Raw genomic sequence first — 20,502 nt, 5'->3', positions numbered from 1 at the left:
AAATGACCACCTGAATAAACACTTTATCTGGGTTTTAGGTGGATATAAATGGTGTTTTCCCTTATTACATGTTATCTCAAATAGATATTCTAAACTTTATCTTGATTTATCACAATAAAACATGCTGTTATGGCCATATAGACTACATATCACAACATGGATCATAAAAGTAAGTATTACTTTAATAAAAATTATTAATAAAAATAATGAGAGAGAGAGAGAGAGAGAGAGAGAGAGAGAGAGAGAATGGCATTGCAGTGAATTACTTAAAGACTGTTAATTTACAAAAAATCAGTACATGCACAATGTATATCCAATATTCAAATTATTCACTTGGAACAGACAATGAAAACATTTAAGAGTGGCTTAAGAAATGTAGATAAGATTAGCATAGTTCAATCAAAACATAATTAGAAACGTTCTTTGTTGTATAGGGATTTATTGTCAACGTTAATATCAGTATTAAACACAACCTCACGCTTCTCAATGTCTACATGTACGAGAAACTTGATCCTTAGAAAAAATTATGAAGAGATTAATAAAAGCATACTAAATATATAACATGGTACTTACGTTATAGATAACGGAGTCGTCCTTTACTATGCAGACGATGGCGAGAGTATATGTGATCTCATTGCATCTTTCTCCAAAAGTTTCAACTGCACAGTCATGAAACACAATATAAGTTTAAGACGATCTCCAAGACACAACTTAATTTTCGTTCTTATTTTAACTCCTGAAATGTTAGAAGAACTAGAAAATCGTGCAAGACTTTGTCTACAAGAAGTGACGCGTGGTTTCCAATACAAAATCTTGCTTCACCATGAAGCTCCTGAGTTACAAAACAAAAGCACGCAACGAATACTGGAGTACCAGTGCCCTGGAATTTTGCAGTGGAAATGTTTTACAACTGATGAAACTGATGACAAGTTTTCACAAAAGTGTTTTGAGATCTTTAATATGACAAATATGAACACCCCTCAACTTCCATCACTAGTGAATTTCAAGTTGACACCCAAAAGAATTTGGACGGTAATTTTGATATTTTGTTTTCAAATGGTTAAGTCATTATCATTTTGATATGAAATGAAACTGTTTTTCAGAAACCATAGAGATATATTTAGAAATGAAAAAAATACTACTCCATATATTCGACTCCATAATTTTAGGCAAAGGATGAAATAGTCATCACATTAAAGAAACCAGAAAACGAGCACCATTTAAACGTAAATCTCCGTCACCAACATGGTGGATGCAGAACAGTGTCTGTCATCAAACTAAACGACAGATCTTTTAAGTTTTGCCCTGAAGGTAAGGCAAAGTGACTTATTGATGTATTGTTTTTGTAGAGGGTTAGTAACATCATAGCATTCTATGTGTATGTAGATATAAACAAAAAGGAAGCAAATTGCTCACCTGAACATCTTTTAAATATGATACTTTTCTAAATTATTGTTTAAACTCACGAAAATTGCCATACATTTATTAGCCTGCTTATCTAGACATGCATCAACTTACCCATCTTATCATTCTATGTGTCAATATATAAAAGAAAACCCCTCAAAATTGGAAAATTAATAATCATTAACTTTATATAAACGTTTATCTAATTTATCTCAAGATGCTTCATAGTAATTACACAAATTGTAGGATTGTAGTTCTTGAGAAAAAGATTTAAAAACATTTTCCCGATATATTTCTCCGTTAAACTTTTAACCTTTCTTTTGGCCATAGATTAATTGTGGCACGAAGGTTACAGTTTTAACAATTTTTGCTTTTTATACGAGCTTTGTGCAAATATTGGCACTTTTGGTGCTATGGTTCTTGAGAAATTTTTTTTTTAATACATACACCTATTTTCACTGTTTTAAGATTATCTCCCTTTTGAAAAGGATTTAGCGCATTTTTAATAGTTTACAAATCCAATCTCATAAGAATAATTTGTATAAGTATGGTTAAATTTGGCCCAGTTATTTCAGAAAAAGAAAAAAATATAAAAAGTTTATAGACGGACGAACAAACAAACAGACGGAAGGACGAGAAACATCAGGTGATCGGTAAAACTTATTTAAACCTTCAGCCCAGGTAAGCTAAAAAGGAGCTATAAAAACACGCAAGTACACAATAATGATAAATTTTTATTACTTTTAGGAATGTTGGACGGAGAAGTCACAGTTGAGGTTTTGGTAAAAAATAAATCATTAGGGAAGACATCGTTTATTATTAGATCAAAAATGCAATTGCTCTCAGAAATATTGGATGACGTCATTAGCCCCGTTGACTTTCTGTGTTCTACGATGAAAACGGATGATCTAGAAGCTTTAGATTTAATTCTAGCTGAAAAGTTTACAAACTGGAAAACCCTGTTTCCACTAGCAGCAGTGGAAAACGAGCAAGAAGATGATTCACCTATTTTTGGTTAGTATTAAAACCAAAATTAAAGAATCAGTTATCATTGAAAATATGATCATATAAAAAAAATGGATGGCAATTTAAATGTGTGTTGCTACTTTTTATCAGCTGATAGAGCACTTAGTTTGTATCCCACACTTCTTCATTTCGCTGCCAAATACGGATTAAGTGATTTCTGTAAAACGTTGATGAAATATCCGGGTTACAAATCAGCAAGAGAGATGATAAACAAAGACAATCAAACTCCGAGCGAAATAGCATCAGAGGCAGGCCACACTGTGTTGGCAGAAGATATTAAGGTATGGGGCTATGATTCAGAAAAAAAGAGCTTGATTGATTTTTTGTCAAACAAATCAATTTTTATTTCTTTTAATATTTCCAGAATACAAAAAGGGCATCTCATTATGAAGAATTACGTAAGTGGTTTTTTCTTTAAAAAGGAGTTCTCAGTCATTCACTCTCCCTCATATGGTGTTCAGATCTTGCACTAGATGCCATCTGATGATATTTTCAGAGATTTCGTCCCCTGACATCTCTTGGCCCGGGTTAGATCATCACCTTTGTCTATATAGCCAAAAGTTTACATTATGTGATAACACTGATAAAATTTGAACGCAAATATTACATTTATCAGATATAGAAAGTGTCATGATCATTTTACATACCTCTGAATTTAAAAGCTAAAAAAAATCCCCTCCTCTAATCACAATACTATTCAAGGTTAACTTTATCTTTTTAGTGGATAAGAATTGACTTGTCTGTACATGTCTAATCAAATACATTAAAGGTGATGACAAGCAAATGATAAAATGTTATCATTTGTATACTGACACTTTGAAATGACCTATCTTTACCAGATAGTCGCGAACATGTATAAAACACGTAACGAACAAATAATAAAAAAAACACCAGTGATATGGAAATATCACGATACTGTAAATTCTCTACATTTTGCAAATACTTAATTCCGCTATCTCGCTGTTTCTTATCAAATCGAGAAGAATATAGAATCGCGAATGCGAAACATTATTCATATTTCTTATAGCTCACAACTCTTAAGAAATAGTGGCGATGTTTTAAATTCCGCGAGGAGTGCTTCTCGTTATTTTACGCGGAAATAAAAAAAACCCTCGCGTATAAAAAGGAAATTACAGTAAATGTAAAATATAAAAGAATGATTTCTACAGTACTTATCTGTTTTAAAAATTATTTTATATTCAAAATTCAATGCATTGATAAGTACATGTATTAAGTTAACGAACAAGACTGTAAAAGGGTGAAACGCATAATAAACAGCGAAATTACTGATATTAGCAATTCCTTTTTAGCGATTGAAGACGAACCTGAGCCAGAGTTTTCTGCGTACCTTACATGTAGTTTCAACGTAGAAGACCACAGAACTGGTATATGTAACTTCAACTTTTTTTTTAACTTCAAATGTTTTAAACTCTATATATTATTCGTAATATTTCGGTTCAAGTAATGATTCATTTTATTTAATTTAAAAAAACCACCCTGTTATATTGTAATTCATGATCAACGATTAAAAAGTACGATTCCATTTTCATAGTATTCGTAATATTTCTATTCAAGTAATGATTCATTTTATTTAATTAAAAAAAACACCCTGTTATATTGTAATTCATGATCAACGATTAAAAAGTACGATTCCATTTTCATATTCTGTTGTTGTTTTTTTTTCATGTTAGAACGGAATGATTTTCCTGAAAGAAGGGTAAATAGTCCTAAATTTATTTCCTTTTCACGCAAAGAGATATGAGTGAAAGTTTATTTCAGTTTTTTTTTTTTATTTCAAAATAAGTATCTCCAAACGTGATTTTTTTGCAGTATATTAAATCTATCAGACGTCGTTCTGCCCCACCCAAGTGTCTCAACCGAGGTATGTCATCGATAATAGTTTTTATTTTGAATTGGAAAGAGGTCTAGATAGTGTTGATATTTTAGTTATAATATTTTTTTTTGAGAAATTGATTTTTTAAAGGAATACGAAAAATTAAGATGTCAAAGTTAAAATATAACAATGCGTTAAAAGATATAAGGTCTCAAAGTTTGAGTTTGATTTTCTCAACAAAATGTGCCATTTCTATTGAAAAATATCCCATTAAATCCAACCATAAAAATCAAACAAAAAATCAAATTCTTTTGACCGCACAATCATAATACGTATAATTAGTGATTCATCGTCACCGACAGAGACATGAAAATTTTGCCATTGATGAAAAAGGATAATTAAGATTTTCAAAATAAATATGCTTTTTCTAATTACATTGTACTACTGACCTGGCCAACATTTGTGTACCTGAGGATTTCTTTTATTACCTGTTTTAGACAGTGGAATACACGGAAGTAATGACAGTGACTCCACGGACAGCTCAGGAAAAAATCATGCAAGTTTCTTTCTGGATGTTTTAAAGACACTGAAGAAAAATTTAAGAAGGAAAAGCAGAGGAAAATACAAAATTGCATGAAGTATATAACACTGTACCGAAAAATTTTGCCTGTGCCAATGTATCCTTGTTATCCGCTCAAGATGCAATTTTTCAACAACAAAAAAATCATTAATTCGATAGACCTAGACACATGATCCTACCTCTATCTATTTGGAGGTCCGTGTTGCACTGTTTTGAATTTGTATTTTGTTTTATGGATTTTTGAGATGGTTCACGGTTTGTTATTGTCATTTTTCACCATTACTTAGAGGAGTTAATAGCCACTTTTGTTATTGTTGAACATGCATCCCATTTGCCTGGTAGGATATTCAAATTTAATAGATTATTAAAGATGGAAGAGTGTTTTTTCTATTAGAAAAAACAATTTACCTATAGGATATAAAGAATATCCTATTGGATTTGAGTACTTTCCATATGGATATATAATCCTGTAGAATGTGAACAAAACTCATATAGAATTAAGAAATCCATTGAGTTTTCTATAGAAATCCTACAGATTTTTCAGTTTTTTTTTGTAGAAATGATCACTCCTCTCTATGGAAATGTTGGTCCTTTTCCCATAGAATTCAAACTTTTAAATTTTATATTTCATTTGTTAGGTGGGATACTCTAAAAACAAAAGTGCTTCATAAGCAATTGTTTGTTGTTTGATATATATATGAAACTTTACGAAACTGCATTTTCAGCGGATGCAAAAATGCCACCTTGGTACTGACATAACTCTAGGCACATTGTTATATAGATTGTTTGACACAACAATCTCTGACTAGCATTATTAGAATTAACACCAAAATCGGGAGAAATTATCCATATATATGACGCAGTACTTCTATCAATTTCTGAACGGTCGATTTATTACCGTTTGTCTTGTACTAACTGCATTGCTTCATCTGTTTTTGTGACATTTATTTATTCAATCTACTAGTATCATAAATGCAACTTATTTTTGTCATTATTGTGTTTTGCAGTCAGGAAGACGATTGAGTCTCCGAGAGAGAGAAAGACTGTCCCTTCCAGGAAATACAAGAGGGGACTTGATCTGAGCAGCGCTTCGATTCTCACTGACTATTAAAAGCTATTATGTTTTCTGATGATTGGCTTGAACTGCTTGCAGAGTGTGTTGCTTTATGTAGTTTCATATAAAGAAGGACAAAATCAAAGACTCTATAAACAGTGTGTCAATATGATAGTGATATTTTTTAACCAAACTGACTATTATAGAAAACCCTGCGTGTTTAAAGGGACTCAACAGAATTCAACGATGTGTGAGAATCATGTTTTGATTCAAAAAATGAACGGAAGAAAAGTGGTATAGTACTAGTGTTTTAAAATACGATGTGGCATGTACTGATACAAGTCATTGAGGAAACGGCATGACAACGTATCGATACAAGAACAATAAAAACATAAAAAAAAATTATATGAAATTATTTTCGTAGCTGTGTTATGGTGTGATATTTTAATTTACTGGGTGGGTGTAAATACAAAATTTACAAAATGTTTTAAACTAGTAGATTTTGTATTTACACCCACCCAATAAATTCAAAATTTACAACTTGGCCCCCTCCTATTTTTCAGTTCCTTATTTATGGAGGTGTGGTTTGTGCATGCACATGTCAAACGCCACGGTTGCCAGTATTAGTGGCGGGGACAAGTCACAGGCTTGATTAATCGATAATTCATGTATAAATGCTAACTTTCTGGGGATGCGATCCCGCATGGATAAAAGTTCAAGATATTTGTTTGGGAGTTTACTCTCGGTTTACTATCGGCGTGTAAAATATATGTAAGAGGGAATCAAACGACTACAGTATCTATATTGTTCTACTGCTCTTAGTAGTATTAGATCCAACATAATCATCTCCAAGCTAAATCTCTTTGCATGATTTTACTAAACCACATCAATACCACCATTCATTTTCGTACCCAATGAAAGAGTTAGGGTTTTTTCTTCTTGATTATACGTGTACAGTTTGGTAATATAATTATAATTGCAAATCAAACTATTTACACTCGGTTGTTCAGCTTTTCTACATCCATGGACAAAACCCTCAATCATAGCCTTGTTAATTGCCTATGATTTTGTTGACAAGAGACGTATCTTTGGATATTTGCATGGTACAAAATAGCCAAGCGTCTCTGTATGCTCACGTTCAAACTCATTCATTCTCTTGTTGATACTATTTTAATTAGGCCTATTTATTCCTCCTTCTGGGAATTAAGTCTTTATATATACGCGTGGGAATTTAAAGTAAAAAATGATTATTTTGCTTCCTTGTTCAAATATTTATAAATAGAAGCATTGAAACAAAGACCTTGAAACTACAAGCATTTCTATTCTTACACTTTGTTGAACTAAATGCCCTATTATTGACAAGGAGCTTTGTGTCCTTTCCGAAATATTTCATTTTATCAAATAAAATATACAACATGACCACAAATTTTGATTCTCAATAATCTAAATTTTGTAAAGGACATTTGTTTTGTTTTTTCCACCTTCATCATGCACCGGAGAAAGATATCATTTGTTTTCAATGCATTGTATTGCTAAAAAGGTTTTAAGAATTACCTGGTGCAACCTGTTATTTTCAGCTAGAATCGGCCAAACCATTCAAAGACAATAAAAAATAAAAATAAAGGGCTGCATGATTTTTCAAAGAGGTTATGATAAATAATAAGCCAGATAAACTATACTGCTGTCTTTTTATTAAATATTTCTCTCAAGAACCTCTGCAACGAAACGAAAAACAACACATTTATAGTATACTTTTCCAAATTGTTTAAACCCAGGATTGGATTCCCCAGATAGCTGCAACTGCAGGAAGGAAGACATAAAATAGATTTGAAAAGAACATCTTTGAAAATCTTTTCAATAACTACATTAACTGCTAAAATTTCTGATCTTATTCTTATAAAATGTAGATGCAATTTGTTAAACATTTGATCGCTGACTATGACTATTTCTATCCTCCATGACCTACAATTACTTAACATTTGTGTATTTATTGATTTCTCGGCTAAATATTGAAATGCGGAAATATCATCACTTATCGTGCATGACATGGGATTCTATAAGATGTTTGTAAACATCATGTGAAGTAATTAAAACCACTTTCACGTGAGCATGCATATCGATCTCTGGAGTAGAAAACTGAAGTCTTACACTTTGCATTCAGGACAGGGAAATAAAGTGTAAGAGTGATAAGTGGAAGATGATTTTGTTTACGGATTTGATTTCATGTTCCGCGTTAAATACCTGGGAAAACCTGATTTTCGTCAGGTCCAGGAAGAAATGGAAAACGTAAACGTTTTATACTCACTAAAAGAAGAACTTTTCAGATCTAAGAAAAGTACATTTTTTTTATTTTTATCAAGCCTTAATGCAAAAATATACATGAACATATAATCTGGTTTGTAGTGCTAACACATTTTTCATGGTAAAGTTTTCTGGAGAAAATTGATGAGGATTGCTTAGATTTCTAAGAAATCGTGTATATATATATATATATATATATATATATATATATATATATATATATATATATATATATATATATATATATATATATATATTCCTAGCATGCGTTTGACTTGAAAATGACATTAAAACTTTAATTTTCGAGAAAAACAAATTTTTTCTATAAAAAAGGTATCAATGTTCATAAAAACAAAGTACCTTGTCTATTTGGACTCGGTACGTATCTGATGGTCAGTAGCAGTTTAATGTTATACCCAATTCTGTACTGAAAAAGACATCCATATTTGGAAATATGAACAGTTGCACACTGGGTAGAAATCGCTATGCTGTGACGTACTGTCATAAAACGTTAAAGATATGGGGTGTCGAGGACCCCTAACCCTAGATTCCCAAAAGTTGTTTTCTGTAATTATTACTAGTATGAACCCTCATTATGACTCCTTCCTGGTCCGTTAGAGTCATGGGTTGAACAAACTTGACTAAATATCAGGAAGCTAAACTGTAAAAGTTTGGATCGCACAGGCTCTTTATAGAAGCCTTTTTATCATTCCCATCTAATTTCTTTCCTTCTTAACTCTGTCCCTTTGGAAAGAGGAATGACCCTTTTAAGTTGATCTTGAGAAAAATAAGTTACAAGGAAAACAACAGAAAAGGGACTTTCGTTGAGGCATCCTTATTTTTGCCTCAAGTTCGCTGAAATAGATAAAAGAAATCTCCAAATTTATGGCAACAGTAAATAAGTCAAGAATTAAGAAACCAGAAATCTGGAAATAGTTTTGGTGATCAATTATGATTTGTTTTCTTTTTGCACTGAAGTTAAAACTGGCGTTAAAACTGTAGAAATGTTGTGTATGTTGTTTGTCAATCATTAAATCAAAAATACTGAAAAACAATCGAATAAAGAAAATTGAGTTTGAGGAATCATGTATTTTAACATAGTACTTATTTTGCAAAAAAATTTCAACTAATGCTAATTAAACTGATATTGTTTAAATGTTTTCATTCTTGTTGTTACTTATCAAAAGCTTATGATAAACGATTCATATGTGTAAGTATGACACATGTAATGAAGATTTTAATCATTTTTGTTACCCTTCCCATCGGGTTTAAAGCAAAGATAATGACAAAGACAAAGACAAAGATAATGCGCAGTGATATAGATAGAAACTATTTCTTTGCTATACACATAGCACCATGTGTTAAAGATGTAAATGTGATTCTCATATCGCGAGGTTTTGATTCTCGAGAGTTCGGTACAAAAGAAGAGAATGCCAGATTTGAAGCACAGAGATCAAAATTCATTTCTCTCTCGTGAATTTTAAGGTAAGGAAATATTTTAACATTATCGAAAGTTTATGACGAAGAAACAACCAGTTACAGTTTAACTATATAATTATATATCTTCCTTATTTATTGACGCACACTCTATTCTACATGTATGTAAAGGTTAAATGGCAATATACCTATACACACATTAGTATGTTAACAATATGAATTTATTCTTACTGGGGGTGCTTAGATCTTTTTAAAATGTTTATGGTCGATCACGATTGTATTGAAATTTCAAGAAAAGAAAAACAAAATATCACTCTGTCGCATTTTTTCTTTCGTAGTTTTATTACGCTACAAAAATAGCGAACATTAGGTGATGAAATATGACTGGCTGCAGACAATATTACATGTTTGAAAAATGATTACTCTGCATTGTTCATAACACAACATAATCACAACATAAACAACATCATATGCGTAAATAAAAATAATATATACATGACGGATATAATCATTGTAGAGAGATACTAGTTGACAGTCTTAGTTAAAAATAAATATTACATCATCACATACAAAGTAAGTAATGCTGTTCACACATCACACATATCATCATCATCTTAACCACAATCATCATCATCATCATGACGCACATTAAATATCACGTTTACTTGGTTATGTTAATGCTTTGTAGAAATATATAAAAAAAGTGATATGTACAAATCATTACCATAAAAAATGACTAAGCTGGAGAACTAGAGTTGTCTCCAAGGAGTTGTAGGTTTTCATATTTATTCAAATTGTAGAAGTATTGTTACTTATATAATATTGCACATCACACTTTGTAGAAATATCAATTATTTGCGTTTAGCAGGAAGCTCCAACAATTGTAGATTTTTGTCCTTTTTCATTTTATCAATTCTGACAGACTTCCTTCTCTGGAAAAAAAATTGCTTTTATTTAAAAATAATTGGCAGTTTTAACCAGTATTGAGGAATGTAGTGACTGCATGTACCTATCTATTGACTAAAATCGAACAAAACCACATCAAACGTATAAACCTGGTCAGCATAGAGCCAATGCTCAGTTGGTGCTACATGAATAATTTCTATTAATATTTTTGAACATTGTTTTATGTACAGTTAATTAAGTACGTAGCAGTGATGTTGAAGTATGCGTAATTGTTTAAACAAATACTTACTGCAGTAGATTCATGCCTTCCATCCTTCTTTTTACCTCTAAAAAGCCCTTTCTTTGTATTTTTCTGCCTTACTTGAACCTCACCCTCCTTCAACAATCAAATTGAATGGATTTTTAAAAAATTGTTTTAATATGTACGTTTTAGAATATTTTCATGAATAAATTGAAACAATACAACTTAATACATGTAAATGGATATTATACAGTGTGTGTGCAGTGACTATAGAATTACTAAGTTATGTAATTACTTCTTGTTCATTTTACTCGTCTAAATCTACTTATATTGATAAAAACTCGCACTTAAAATGAATTACTTCCTTGTAAATGAATAAGAAAACCCAGACATGACTTGATCACAGCGGTTCATTCAGACATGAAGGAAGGCGAACACAACATAACCCCCGTTTTATTAGAAGGAAGTAAATTGTAATTTGGTTGAAATCAGCCACAGTAAAATTTACTACATGTAATAAATGAGAAAGTCGCAAACAAACGGTTTCTGCTAAATGTTACTGCGTGCTGTAACATCCATTAACCATTGTTAAGTGTTTTAAAAGTGATATTCAAGTGCATTATAAGGGTCCTTTCCGATTAAATTTAACTTTATCTTGAAAACAAAATATTTCCTCATTCATATTTCATAAATGCTGCATTTATAAAACAATCAATGGTTTGCTAAATAGATTTCCAAAAGAAACATATAGGTGATGTATGTGCAGTGTTAGTAGTTAAAGTAATGTACTAAAATTACTAGCTACTTTGCAATTTCTAAATTAAGTATCTAAAAGCATGCCTACGTTATGAATTTACCTCTCCTGCACCCGATTCATCGTGGGTTTGACCTTCGTGATAACTTGAATGACCTTGAGAAACAAAGAGATAAAAAAAAGACTTATGTATGAAATAAAGAACTAAGAATAAATAAGCAAATGACTTACTTAACTTCTTCTTTGCTATAGTATTTGAATTACAATGATCTTGAATTAAATTGTTCAAATTAACAATTGTTTTCGTTAAAAACAAAACCAATATATACACGTACAAGTACAAGTAAATGATTAAAATATATTTCCTTTTTTATGAATAACTTTGAAGCTATGAATCGTACTCACTCGATGAGCTGGATGTACTGGCGTTCGACATTCTATTTTCGTCGGATGGCCTCAACAATTGTTGGTTTCTTTGGTTCTTTTAAACAAATGTCAACATTTTAAAATTTATCGATCAAACTCCAAAGAGACTGCATTTTTTAACATAGTCTTTAGAATTACAGTATGTTTTAAAATCTTAATATCAAATAACATATCCTGACGTTGTTCTAAATTAAATTCTATTATCATATTATTCTATTGAGTACATGTATTTATTACCTAGAATTTCAGAGACATAACAACAAATATAAAAATGAACCTACAAATTTATCCAAGCTCTCCTTAATTGCCTCTGGTGGACAAGACATTTTCCTCCCTCCTTTGCCCCCCATTTTAGATTTCAATTTGCTGAAAAATCCTTGACCTCTATTCTAAAAAAAGATGAAAACAGAAAGAAAGAAATTAAAAAATAGTACTAAGATATTCATTTTACATCATCATTCAGAATTGAAAAAAAAAATCATCGCAGTATAAAACAATGCACTTTTTAATCATTACCAAGGACATGTCGTCATCAGAAACGCATTTCTTGGGAACACTGCTACTTCTCTTGTAGTGGTGGGCTTTCTCCGACAGTGGCCCTTGGGCCAGTGGAGATACAGGAGAACCTTCATGAAGGTAAAGCAAAGTTTTATTCGTCAATTTTATTTACACTTGAAGTATAATTTAGTTAATTTTGATAAAAAAGATACTTTATTAGAAACGCTATATTAGTAACTATTCTATGAAATCAAAGCATGCACGACCAGTCACGTGTCAAAAGATCATAGTTAAAAAGACTTTTCTAGAAACTACGAACTGTGCCACGAATTCATGTTAGGATACGGTCCTGGGGGCCATAAAACTTAGACGAGCTCACTTTTGATCTCAGTCTCACTTTTCCACTATATGTTCCTTTTGTAAAAGTGAGACTTAGATCATAAGTAAGCTCGTCTAAGTTTCATGGCCCCGGGGCCAGGAAATCAAAATATTTTGATAGAGTCTGTTCATCTCCATACCTATCCGTTGATGGAATCCTCCATGATGTCTTGTATCACTTTCAGACATGGCCCTCTCGTGAGGTACTGGTGTTGAAGTAAATTCATGAAACCTGCTTTCGTGGCTTCCTCCAAATGCTAATAAATTATGATTTTTTTATTCCAAGATCTTAAAAACATCCTACAAGTTAATTTTTCAAGGTAAGACTTAACTCAACTTGTATGTTAAGTTGCAAAATAACTCACGTAGGTAGCTTGGTCTATGTCCATGTGTATCTTGTTTCAAATCGGAGGTGGAATGGACATTATGTACCGGTGACATCAGCGATGTTCGAGGAGAAATTCTAGGAGCTGAAAACAAACAAATATAAATTAATTCTTAGTATCAAAAAGTTATTCTTTTTAAAGTTTTTATGTGTTTTCCGAAACGTTTTTTCATTAGTAAATCGGCGTTATGTATGCTCTTACAAACTGATGTTGGATTGACATAATCCTCTGAATCTGGGATCGGAAGCTGTTTGGGTACATTCACAACAGATTCTGAATGAGACTTTTTGAGGTGATGGGGTGGTACATGTACTTCTTTCATGGGCATATACTCCGAACCAGTCGGTCCTGAATCCAACTCATCGTCGAAAGTCGCGAGGCTCTCGGCTGCGTCCTCTTTTGTTGAACCTACACTTGCATCAGACGACCGATTTGGTTTTGGAAGAACTATAGGAGGTGTGGGTTTAGTTTTACTTCCGTTCCTTTGGACCGATCTCATGTCCATGTAGGAATTTGAGGTAGTTGCCATGTCTACATAGTCTGCTATCGTCGTATCGTCACTGCTGTCGCTGGACAAGATGTCACCTGAATCTGCGGATAATTTTCCCGAATCTAGAGTGGTTACCGACTCCATGGAAGTTTCCGATGTTAATGTGGTTCTAGAATCGGTGGAATATCTAGAATCGATGGACATTCTAGAATCCCCAGAACTTGAGTCTATGGAAGATCTCTCCGATTGAACAGGCGGTCGAGGGACTGGTTTACAAGGAGCAGGGGTGGACTTCATTTTGGGGGGAGGTGGCGGCGCAACTTCGTCCTCTCCGTCGTCTGCTGTCTGTAAACCAAACACGTCGTCTGCGTGGTGAACTTTTGCCTGGTTACTGTTTACGTAGTATTGTGAGGACTGATGGGGTGTTGGAGGGGGCATTTCATATGCGTCATCTTCCAGTAAACTATCCACAGTACGACCAGAAGGTGAATCTAAAATTTATAAACTTATGCTTAGTAAAACAAGATATTAAAAAACGTTTTGTTTTTGGAACTCTTATATTGGTGTAGTTTGAAGCTTATATTCATGGATATGGAACATGATCTTGAATTTAAATTTGAAAATTTATTACTGCTAATGATATTAACGGAAAAGAATTTTAGTGGAAATAATTGATTGCTTGATGCTTACACGAGCTGGCGACAGACATATGATCAAAACTGTCACTGATTCCGCTATCCTTATTAGCTGGAGAACTTCCTGAAATGTAAGAGAGCATTTGTGAATGGCCCGATGTACATGTACGAGCATAGTACCGGTATTTGATATAAGCCATAAATACTGAGTATAAAGCAGTTTAACAAGCTGACACTAACGCTTATCTCGCTGGGTAACAGTAAGCATGTCCAGTTTTTCTGCTAATTTCAGGAAGCCGCGATTTCGCGCCAACTGACCAGGTGTCTCGTCCTGAGAGTTTGTCACATGGCATATTTTGTCCATTCCTGGGACCTTTATCAGTTCATCACAAAATAAGCTCAGACCAAGCTCGGCGCCGAAATGTAATAAAGTTGGCCAGTTACTTTCTTCCGAATCTGTAAAATAAAGGAAGATAAAAAAAAATATAACTCAGATTTCTGAAGAAAAGTAATATTTAACAGGCAAACTAACGAGAGGATCAGAAGGAAGTTTCTTAAATAATATAATAGTAGGTCGGCTCTTCATACAAAAGGAGATTAAGAGCGAATAAGACTCTTACGTTTTTCAGCTAGATTATCCCCTAAGGACAGACTTTTCAGTGCATCAAACATTTTGAAATTGGAACATTTGTCCGCTAAAAACTTGTCCAAACAGGAGACTGATACTTCCGGGAGTCTGAGAGCCTTGCATAACACTGTCAGTGGTTCTAGCTCCGCGTGCAGAAGCTCCTGGATCTGGGATAGTTTGTCGCCTGCTGATTGGTCAGTTTTGGGTTCGATCTGCACGGTCGCAACATTTCTTCGTTTTGTTGTTACTATCCTCAGCGACTGTGATCTATTGAAATCATCTAAAAAAATATTGCATTTAAAAGTTTAAAAAAATTTTAACGTTGAATTTTGTTTATGTAAAACTATCAATATGTACGGGGCTTAACGATTTAAATATATTAGGATATAATATACGGGTAGACTTTTAAAGGCAGGCAAAATAGAGAGTAAAGTGCACCCTCATTTAAATATAAAATCTCAGAGAGGATATCAAGACACACGAATAAATCATTTATTTCTTTTTTGACGAAGCTGTAAAACTTATTGAAAGATGGAAAACAGAATTTAGGTATTTATGGCTCTTAGCTTTTATCTGAAATACTTTTTATTGGAGGGTAAGGGGAGGGGGGGGGGGGGTAATGTGCAGGTATGAAAAAAAACGTGTTTGTTTTGAAGTTCAGACAGTCTTAGCTGTAGTATTAACCTACAATGGCGGGGCTGACTCAATGCGGAAGTATTTGGAAGTAGTTAGGCGGAAGAAAAAGCGATAAGAAAATGAATATAATGCCTTATATTTGACCACCGCTTGTCACCGTGATGAATAGAACCTTCATCTCGCCATAATTACTTTCAATAGGGCATGAACGATGCTTAATGCGACATTCCTTATAAGATCTCAGAGCCAACGCTAACCGAGTGCGATTGAAATTCAATACTCAAATCACTTCAGTCTTCGCTTTGTTCTGATTTTACACGTAAGTTCATGTCCAATTTAGGGATCCCTTTCCACATTCTTTTCTAGAGTTACCCTTATTGTTCTTTAAGAAATACCAAATTGACACCTGTGATTGTATGAGGACTTTCTCTCTCTCTCTCTCTCTCTCTCATAATAATAATAATAATAATAATAATAATAATAATAATAATAATAATACATGTATATAGAACAGAACTCATTGACAAATCATAATAGGAAGCAATTTACCAATCTAATTCTGCACGGAAATTTCACTCACGACGACCAAATTTCCAACCTATTGTTCCTTGAAGATGATCGACTCCTCCCCTTCCGCATTGAAACTTAACCCACACATGCAGAATGTTTCTTATACTCGCAGTCAATTCACCATCCTTTTTATACTAATACCAAAGAGTTTTCTATGACCGTTAACAATAACATACCTGTAAGGGAGGCCTCATATAGAGCGTTACCCAAGTACTTGCACTGGACACACATCTCTGGCCTATTTTCGTCTTGAACAAGGATATTTTCTTCGTCTTTATGCGTCATAATTAAGTATAATTTGCTGTCCTGTTCGAATAAAAAATACATCAGAAACAGCCCTATTAGGATCCTTCGACAAGAATAATATCAATCTTTTCATGACCGTCGTTCTTCTGATATTAATCATTTGCATATCGATTATCATCATCATCATCATCATCATCATCATCATCATCATCATCATCATCAACTTCATCATCATCATCCAATTTAAAATCATATGATGAGGAGGCGATGATTTATCATACATGTACATGTAGTTATATCCATCTTACTGATCAAACACTGTACTAAGAAAGAGGTACTGAACAATAGAGCTTCACTTCAAAATGTTTTATCTATTTTTCAGATAACGCTGGGGGAAAATGCACTTGAAACAAACAAATATCCTTTTTTATGTTTTCCTTTAGCTTAACTTATTATAAATGCTTCTTAGAGAGAAAAAAACCCCCACAGAAAGCTTCGAAAAACCGAATAGCAGGCAAGTTTACATGAACTAAGCATCCAACAAAACCTACCCTCTCACTGATAATGTACTTCTGTAATTGGTTTGACGATATGGGGATCGGTTTGGGTGCCGGGAGAAGGTCGTATGGTACATTACTATGATGCATGAAGTCCTCTGTAGGAACATTTCTTTCGTATAGGTCAATAATCTCCACCAGAAGACATCTCACCGAACTCTCGTTGGCCTCGGTTTCAAATATTGGAAAGCCAAGAATGGTATCTGCTTCTCTTTCCTTGAGAGCAGCTTCGAATTCTGACTCGTCGACACCTAGGAGTACCACTAGAGATTGCTGTTTTGAAATAGAGCAGAAGTGATCGTAATTCGGTAGTTCTAGAAACGCAGGACTGGCCAATATAATGTTGGCCTTGTAAGAGTCCTCACATTCTGAAGCCAATGCAGCCTCGATTTCGTGGACGCGAATATCGTAAGCCTTTTCTCCTAGTTTCGTCTTCAGAAAGTTTGCCCACTGTCCGCAGTCTTCAGACACAAAGTAGAGAGCAACCGCTTCGATCATGGTGAATTCATGTATCTGGAGACAAGAATGAAAATCGTACAAAATAATAAATAATTAAAATACGTGGAATTAAGATATAGTTTCCTGGTGGTACTGTGTACAAAGGTACAGTTAGATTAACGAAATGATTCCTGGTCTTCAGGAAATTCATGAAAACACAGCTATGTAGTAAAAGCAGCTTTTGACAAAACCATAACTAGAGGGAAGTTTTTCTCTTATCACGCTCCGAAAAAAAAATTCAAACTATCTTATGTACCGATCGATAACTCCTCAAGATAGATACGATCTACCTCCTGAGCAACTACTTAATTGTTTCCTGAAATACATGTATTATAATACATTATAATTAGAAGTTACATTAGAAGCACGTGGATTTTTATCAGACTTCCTAAAACAAAAAAATGTTAAAAAAAATAAAACAAACGTACGTAGATTGATCATCCTTTTGCGCTATCTCCCTAAAACATCCCTCCCAGAGCTTCCTCTTTCACTTAATTAAGAATATCATTTCTATGACGCGCCATCAATGATCGTGTTTATCTACGAGATCACACCGCATTTTATTTATTTATTAACGAACTGAATGGCTGTGGTCAATTTACGACCCGCCTTTGTCCAAGTGTGACCAGGCAAAGATTTCTCGCTTCAGTAAATTCTATCTTTGAACGTCAATCTAGGTTTGTGAAATGTCGTTTTAAAATTTTGACCGAGTAGCTAGCTTACATCGCTCAGAATCGAAACAACAATGCATTTGACTGAAGTCACACGTGATAGCTAGAATTCGTACTGTATGAGTTAAAAGACGAATGTAAATGAATTACCTGATGGGCCTGGGTCTTTAATTTTATTGCATATGCTATGCAAGATTCATTTTAAATCTTGTGAACTAGGGGTGAAAGAACGAGACCTGTCGCTCGCACATATCAGACAGGCATTCCCAGGTTAGTCTCTGGGTTTTTTTTATTTTTTTTATTTAGGAGTTCCGGAAAACAATTAACTTTTCGAAAAGAACGGGATATGTTTATGGAAATCATTGACTCTGTATTTAATCATGGATAACCGTATCATCACTACGAATGTCTGGTGTCCTTGCAGAACACCTTTACCTATATACTAGCCTTGTTTATATATAATAAACAAACGGTTGACTCTAATGACACGGTCTAGCACACACACAAACACACAAAAAATTAAACTGCAAGAACTGCACAGGTTGTGGTCTAGAAATATAAATGTCTTACCTTTACTTCTCAGTGTTGGTCTAAAACAACTGGTTGTTGTGGGGTTTTGTATCCTCTCTTTTTCTCTCTCTCTCTCTCTAACTTTTTTGTCACTCTATCTGTGAGCCATAAAATCACATCCGTGCAGTTAGAATTCACTCGATATTATGAGTCGTGTGTGGAAATCAGGCACTCAAGTAAGAGGAGAGAAAAAAACACTAAACAACTTCCCTGTTTATAGAGCCGCTTAATGCTACCTGGCTGGGGCCCAATCTATTTTTATTTCTCAGGTAAACAGGAGGGGGAAACCCAAATGACCTGGTTTGTGTATTTTAAACGATTATGTTTAAATGAAGCTACTCTCTCTCCGGAAAAATCCCCGGAAATCTAATGTTGATGCTGACATGCTGTGATGATCATTGATACCCAATATTTGACCTCAATATTGATCAGTAGGAAGTTTAAAACACCTTCCAATTTTTGCATTGACATGAAGGTGTATATATTGAAATTAACTTTAATTTGTGTTGAGTTGCAGGAGGTATATTGAGTTTCAGTGCTTGCGTGCGACTTTATTCTAAACTGCTTTTATGCAACTGTCATGATTTCGTTACCTATAATTCTGAAGATATAAGAATGAATATTACATTTAGCTACATGATATCAAAGAGAAGCTATCGAGATATCAAAATATAGTTTTCTTCTGCTTTTTTTTCATTTAAATATCGAATATATTTGTCATAATGATATTAATTTCTTAAAAGTAATTTAGATTTAAAATGCAAAAAGTTTTTATAATGTAATTAATGCGCGCTCTCTCTCTCTCTCTCTCTCTCTCTCTCTCTCTCTCTCTCTCTCTCTCTCTCTCTCTCTCTCTCTTGTAATTTTCAACTCAATTCGTTTATTCTTTTAGATTATTTTGTTAGTGGAGAACAAACAAAATCATACATATTATTCTAGTTCAGAATTTACAAATTTTTTTAAGAAGTACAGAATTTGTTTTTGTCAACAATTTTCTTTAGAAACTTTAAAGCATTTGATGGAACATAATGTTTCCTGAAATCTTTTGGAATTGATGATAGTAGATGTACATTACATTCTAACAAGTAGTGAATCTCATGTGATACTGTGGAATCATTAAATTTCGTGGGGGCCAATTTTCGTGGATGACTTAAATTTTACAGGTTCGTGGGGACGTAATTTCGTGTATTCATATATATCTACAAAAGGGAATATGACTTTATTACCCTAATTCATCAATTCATGAAGGATGTTATTTCGTGGATGAGAGGTACCCACGAATTCCACGAAAAATAAGCCACCACGAAATCTAATGATTTCACAGTAATCATTACACAAATAGCAAAGTTTTTACTTTCCATGTTGTCATATACATGTACTTTTTCATTGATCCACCCTTATTGGGGGAGTTCATAGAATTCAAATAAAAAAGTTCGCTATTTTTCTGATCAGAATAAATACATTAGAATCGAATTAAATCTCCGAACTATTGAAATTCAATTTTATTTCGCGGATGGTTGAATTCCTTTTTATCTTTTTTTTTTAACTTTACAGTTCTAAATAAAATATTTACATGTAATAATTTGTATTGCGGTCAGGTATGAACTATGATGTTTAAATACAAATATAACCGATCGAACATATTGGTTAACAAGACAAGAAATGAGGAAGTTTTTATATTATAATTTTATTTACTCGAACTTTAACCGTGCTCAATTGGGTGTGTTCCCGTTTTGCACACATTTGATAATTGGGTATAGAACAATAGGTGTGATT

At 33.3% G+C, this 20,502-nt stretch overlaps 2 protein-coding genes across 7 annotated transcripts; one reads left to right on the top strand and one right to left on the bottom strand.

Annotated features, from left to right (window-relative positions):
• Positions 1–94: 94 nt before the first annotated feature.
• On the top strand, positions 95–6,241 carry LOC105322352 (uncharacterized). 3 transcript variants are annotated; one of them, XM_020064765.3, is made up of 11 exons: positions 95–169; positions 581–1,032; positions 1,170–1,311; positions 2,152–2,418; positions 2,521–2,711; positions 2,795–2,828; positions 3,741–3,815; positions 4,122–4,147; positions 4,261–4,312; positions 4,762–4,902; positions 5,852–6,241. In XM_020064765.3, the coding sequence occupies exons 1-10, from the start codon at positions 157–159 to the stop codon at positions 4,899–4,901; spliced, it is 1,392 nt and encodes a 463-aa protein (XP_019920324.3). In that variant the 5' UTR covers positions 95–156; the 3' UTR covers position 4,902; positions 5,852–6,241. The 3 variants fall into 3 exon arrangements, with proteins under 3 accessions (XP_019920324.3, XP_011419309.3, XP_011419316.3); XM_011421007.4 differs by having other exon boundaries at positions 4,762–4,941; XM_011421014.4 differs by having other exon boundaries at positions 4,762–4,820; positions 5,852–6,240.
• A 3,716-nt stretch (positions 6,242–9,957) lies between these two features.
• LOC105322365 (uncharacterized) lies at positions 9,958–18,948 on the bottom strand. Of its 4 annotated transcripts, none has more exons than XM_034458367.2 (15): positions 18,727–18,948; positions 16,982–17,500; positions 16,361–16,490; positions 14,971–15,258; positions 14,591–14,806; positions 14,406–14,474; positions 13,427–14,206; positions 13,205–13,309; positions 12,980–13,096; positions 12,480–12,589; positions 12,245–12,352; positions 11,943–12,018; positions 11,641–11,693; positions 10,832–10,918; positions 9,958–10,568 (listed from the first exon to the last, which is right to left on the bottom strand). In XM_034458367.2, exons 2-15 carry the CDS (start codon positions 17,483–17,485, stop codon positions 10,488–10,490), a joined length of 2,724 nt encoding a protein of 907 aa, XP_034314258.2. In that variant the 5' UTR covers positions 17,486–17,500; positions 18,727–18,948; the 3' UTR covers positions 9,958–10,487. The 4 variants fall into 4 exon arrangements, 3 of the variants coding, with proteins under 3 accessions (XP_034314258.2, XP_034314259.2, XP_011419339.3); XM_034458368.2 differs by lacking the exon at positions 18,727–18,948 and adding an exon at positions 17,914–18,002; XM_011421037.4 differs by lacking the exon at positions 18,727–18,948 and adding an exon at positions 17,742–17,873.
• Between the last annotated feature and the right edge of the window lie 1,554 nt (positions 18,949–20,502).

The sequence above is a fragment of the Magallana gigas genome, chromosome 7 (assembly GCF_963853765.1).
Source record: "Magallana gigas chromosome 7, xbMagGiga1.1, whole genome shotgun sequence".
Lineage (NCBI taxonomy): Eukaryota > Metazoa > Mollusca > Bivalvia > Ostreida > Ostreidae > Magallana > Magallana gigas.
This window is presented reverse-complemented; position numbering and strand designations above follow the sequence as displayed.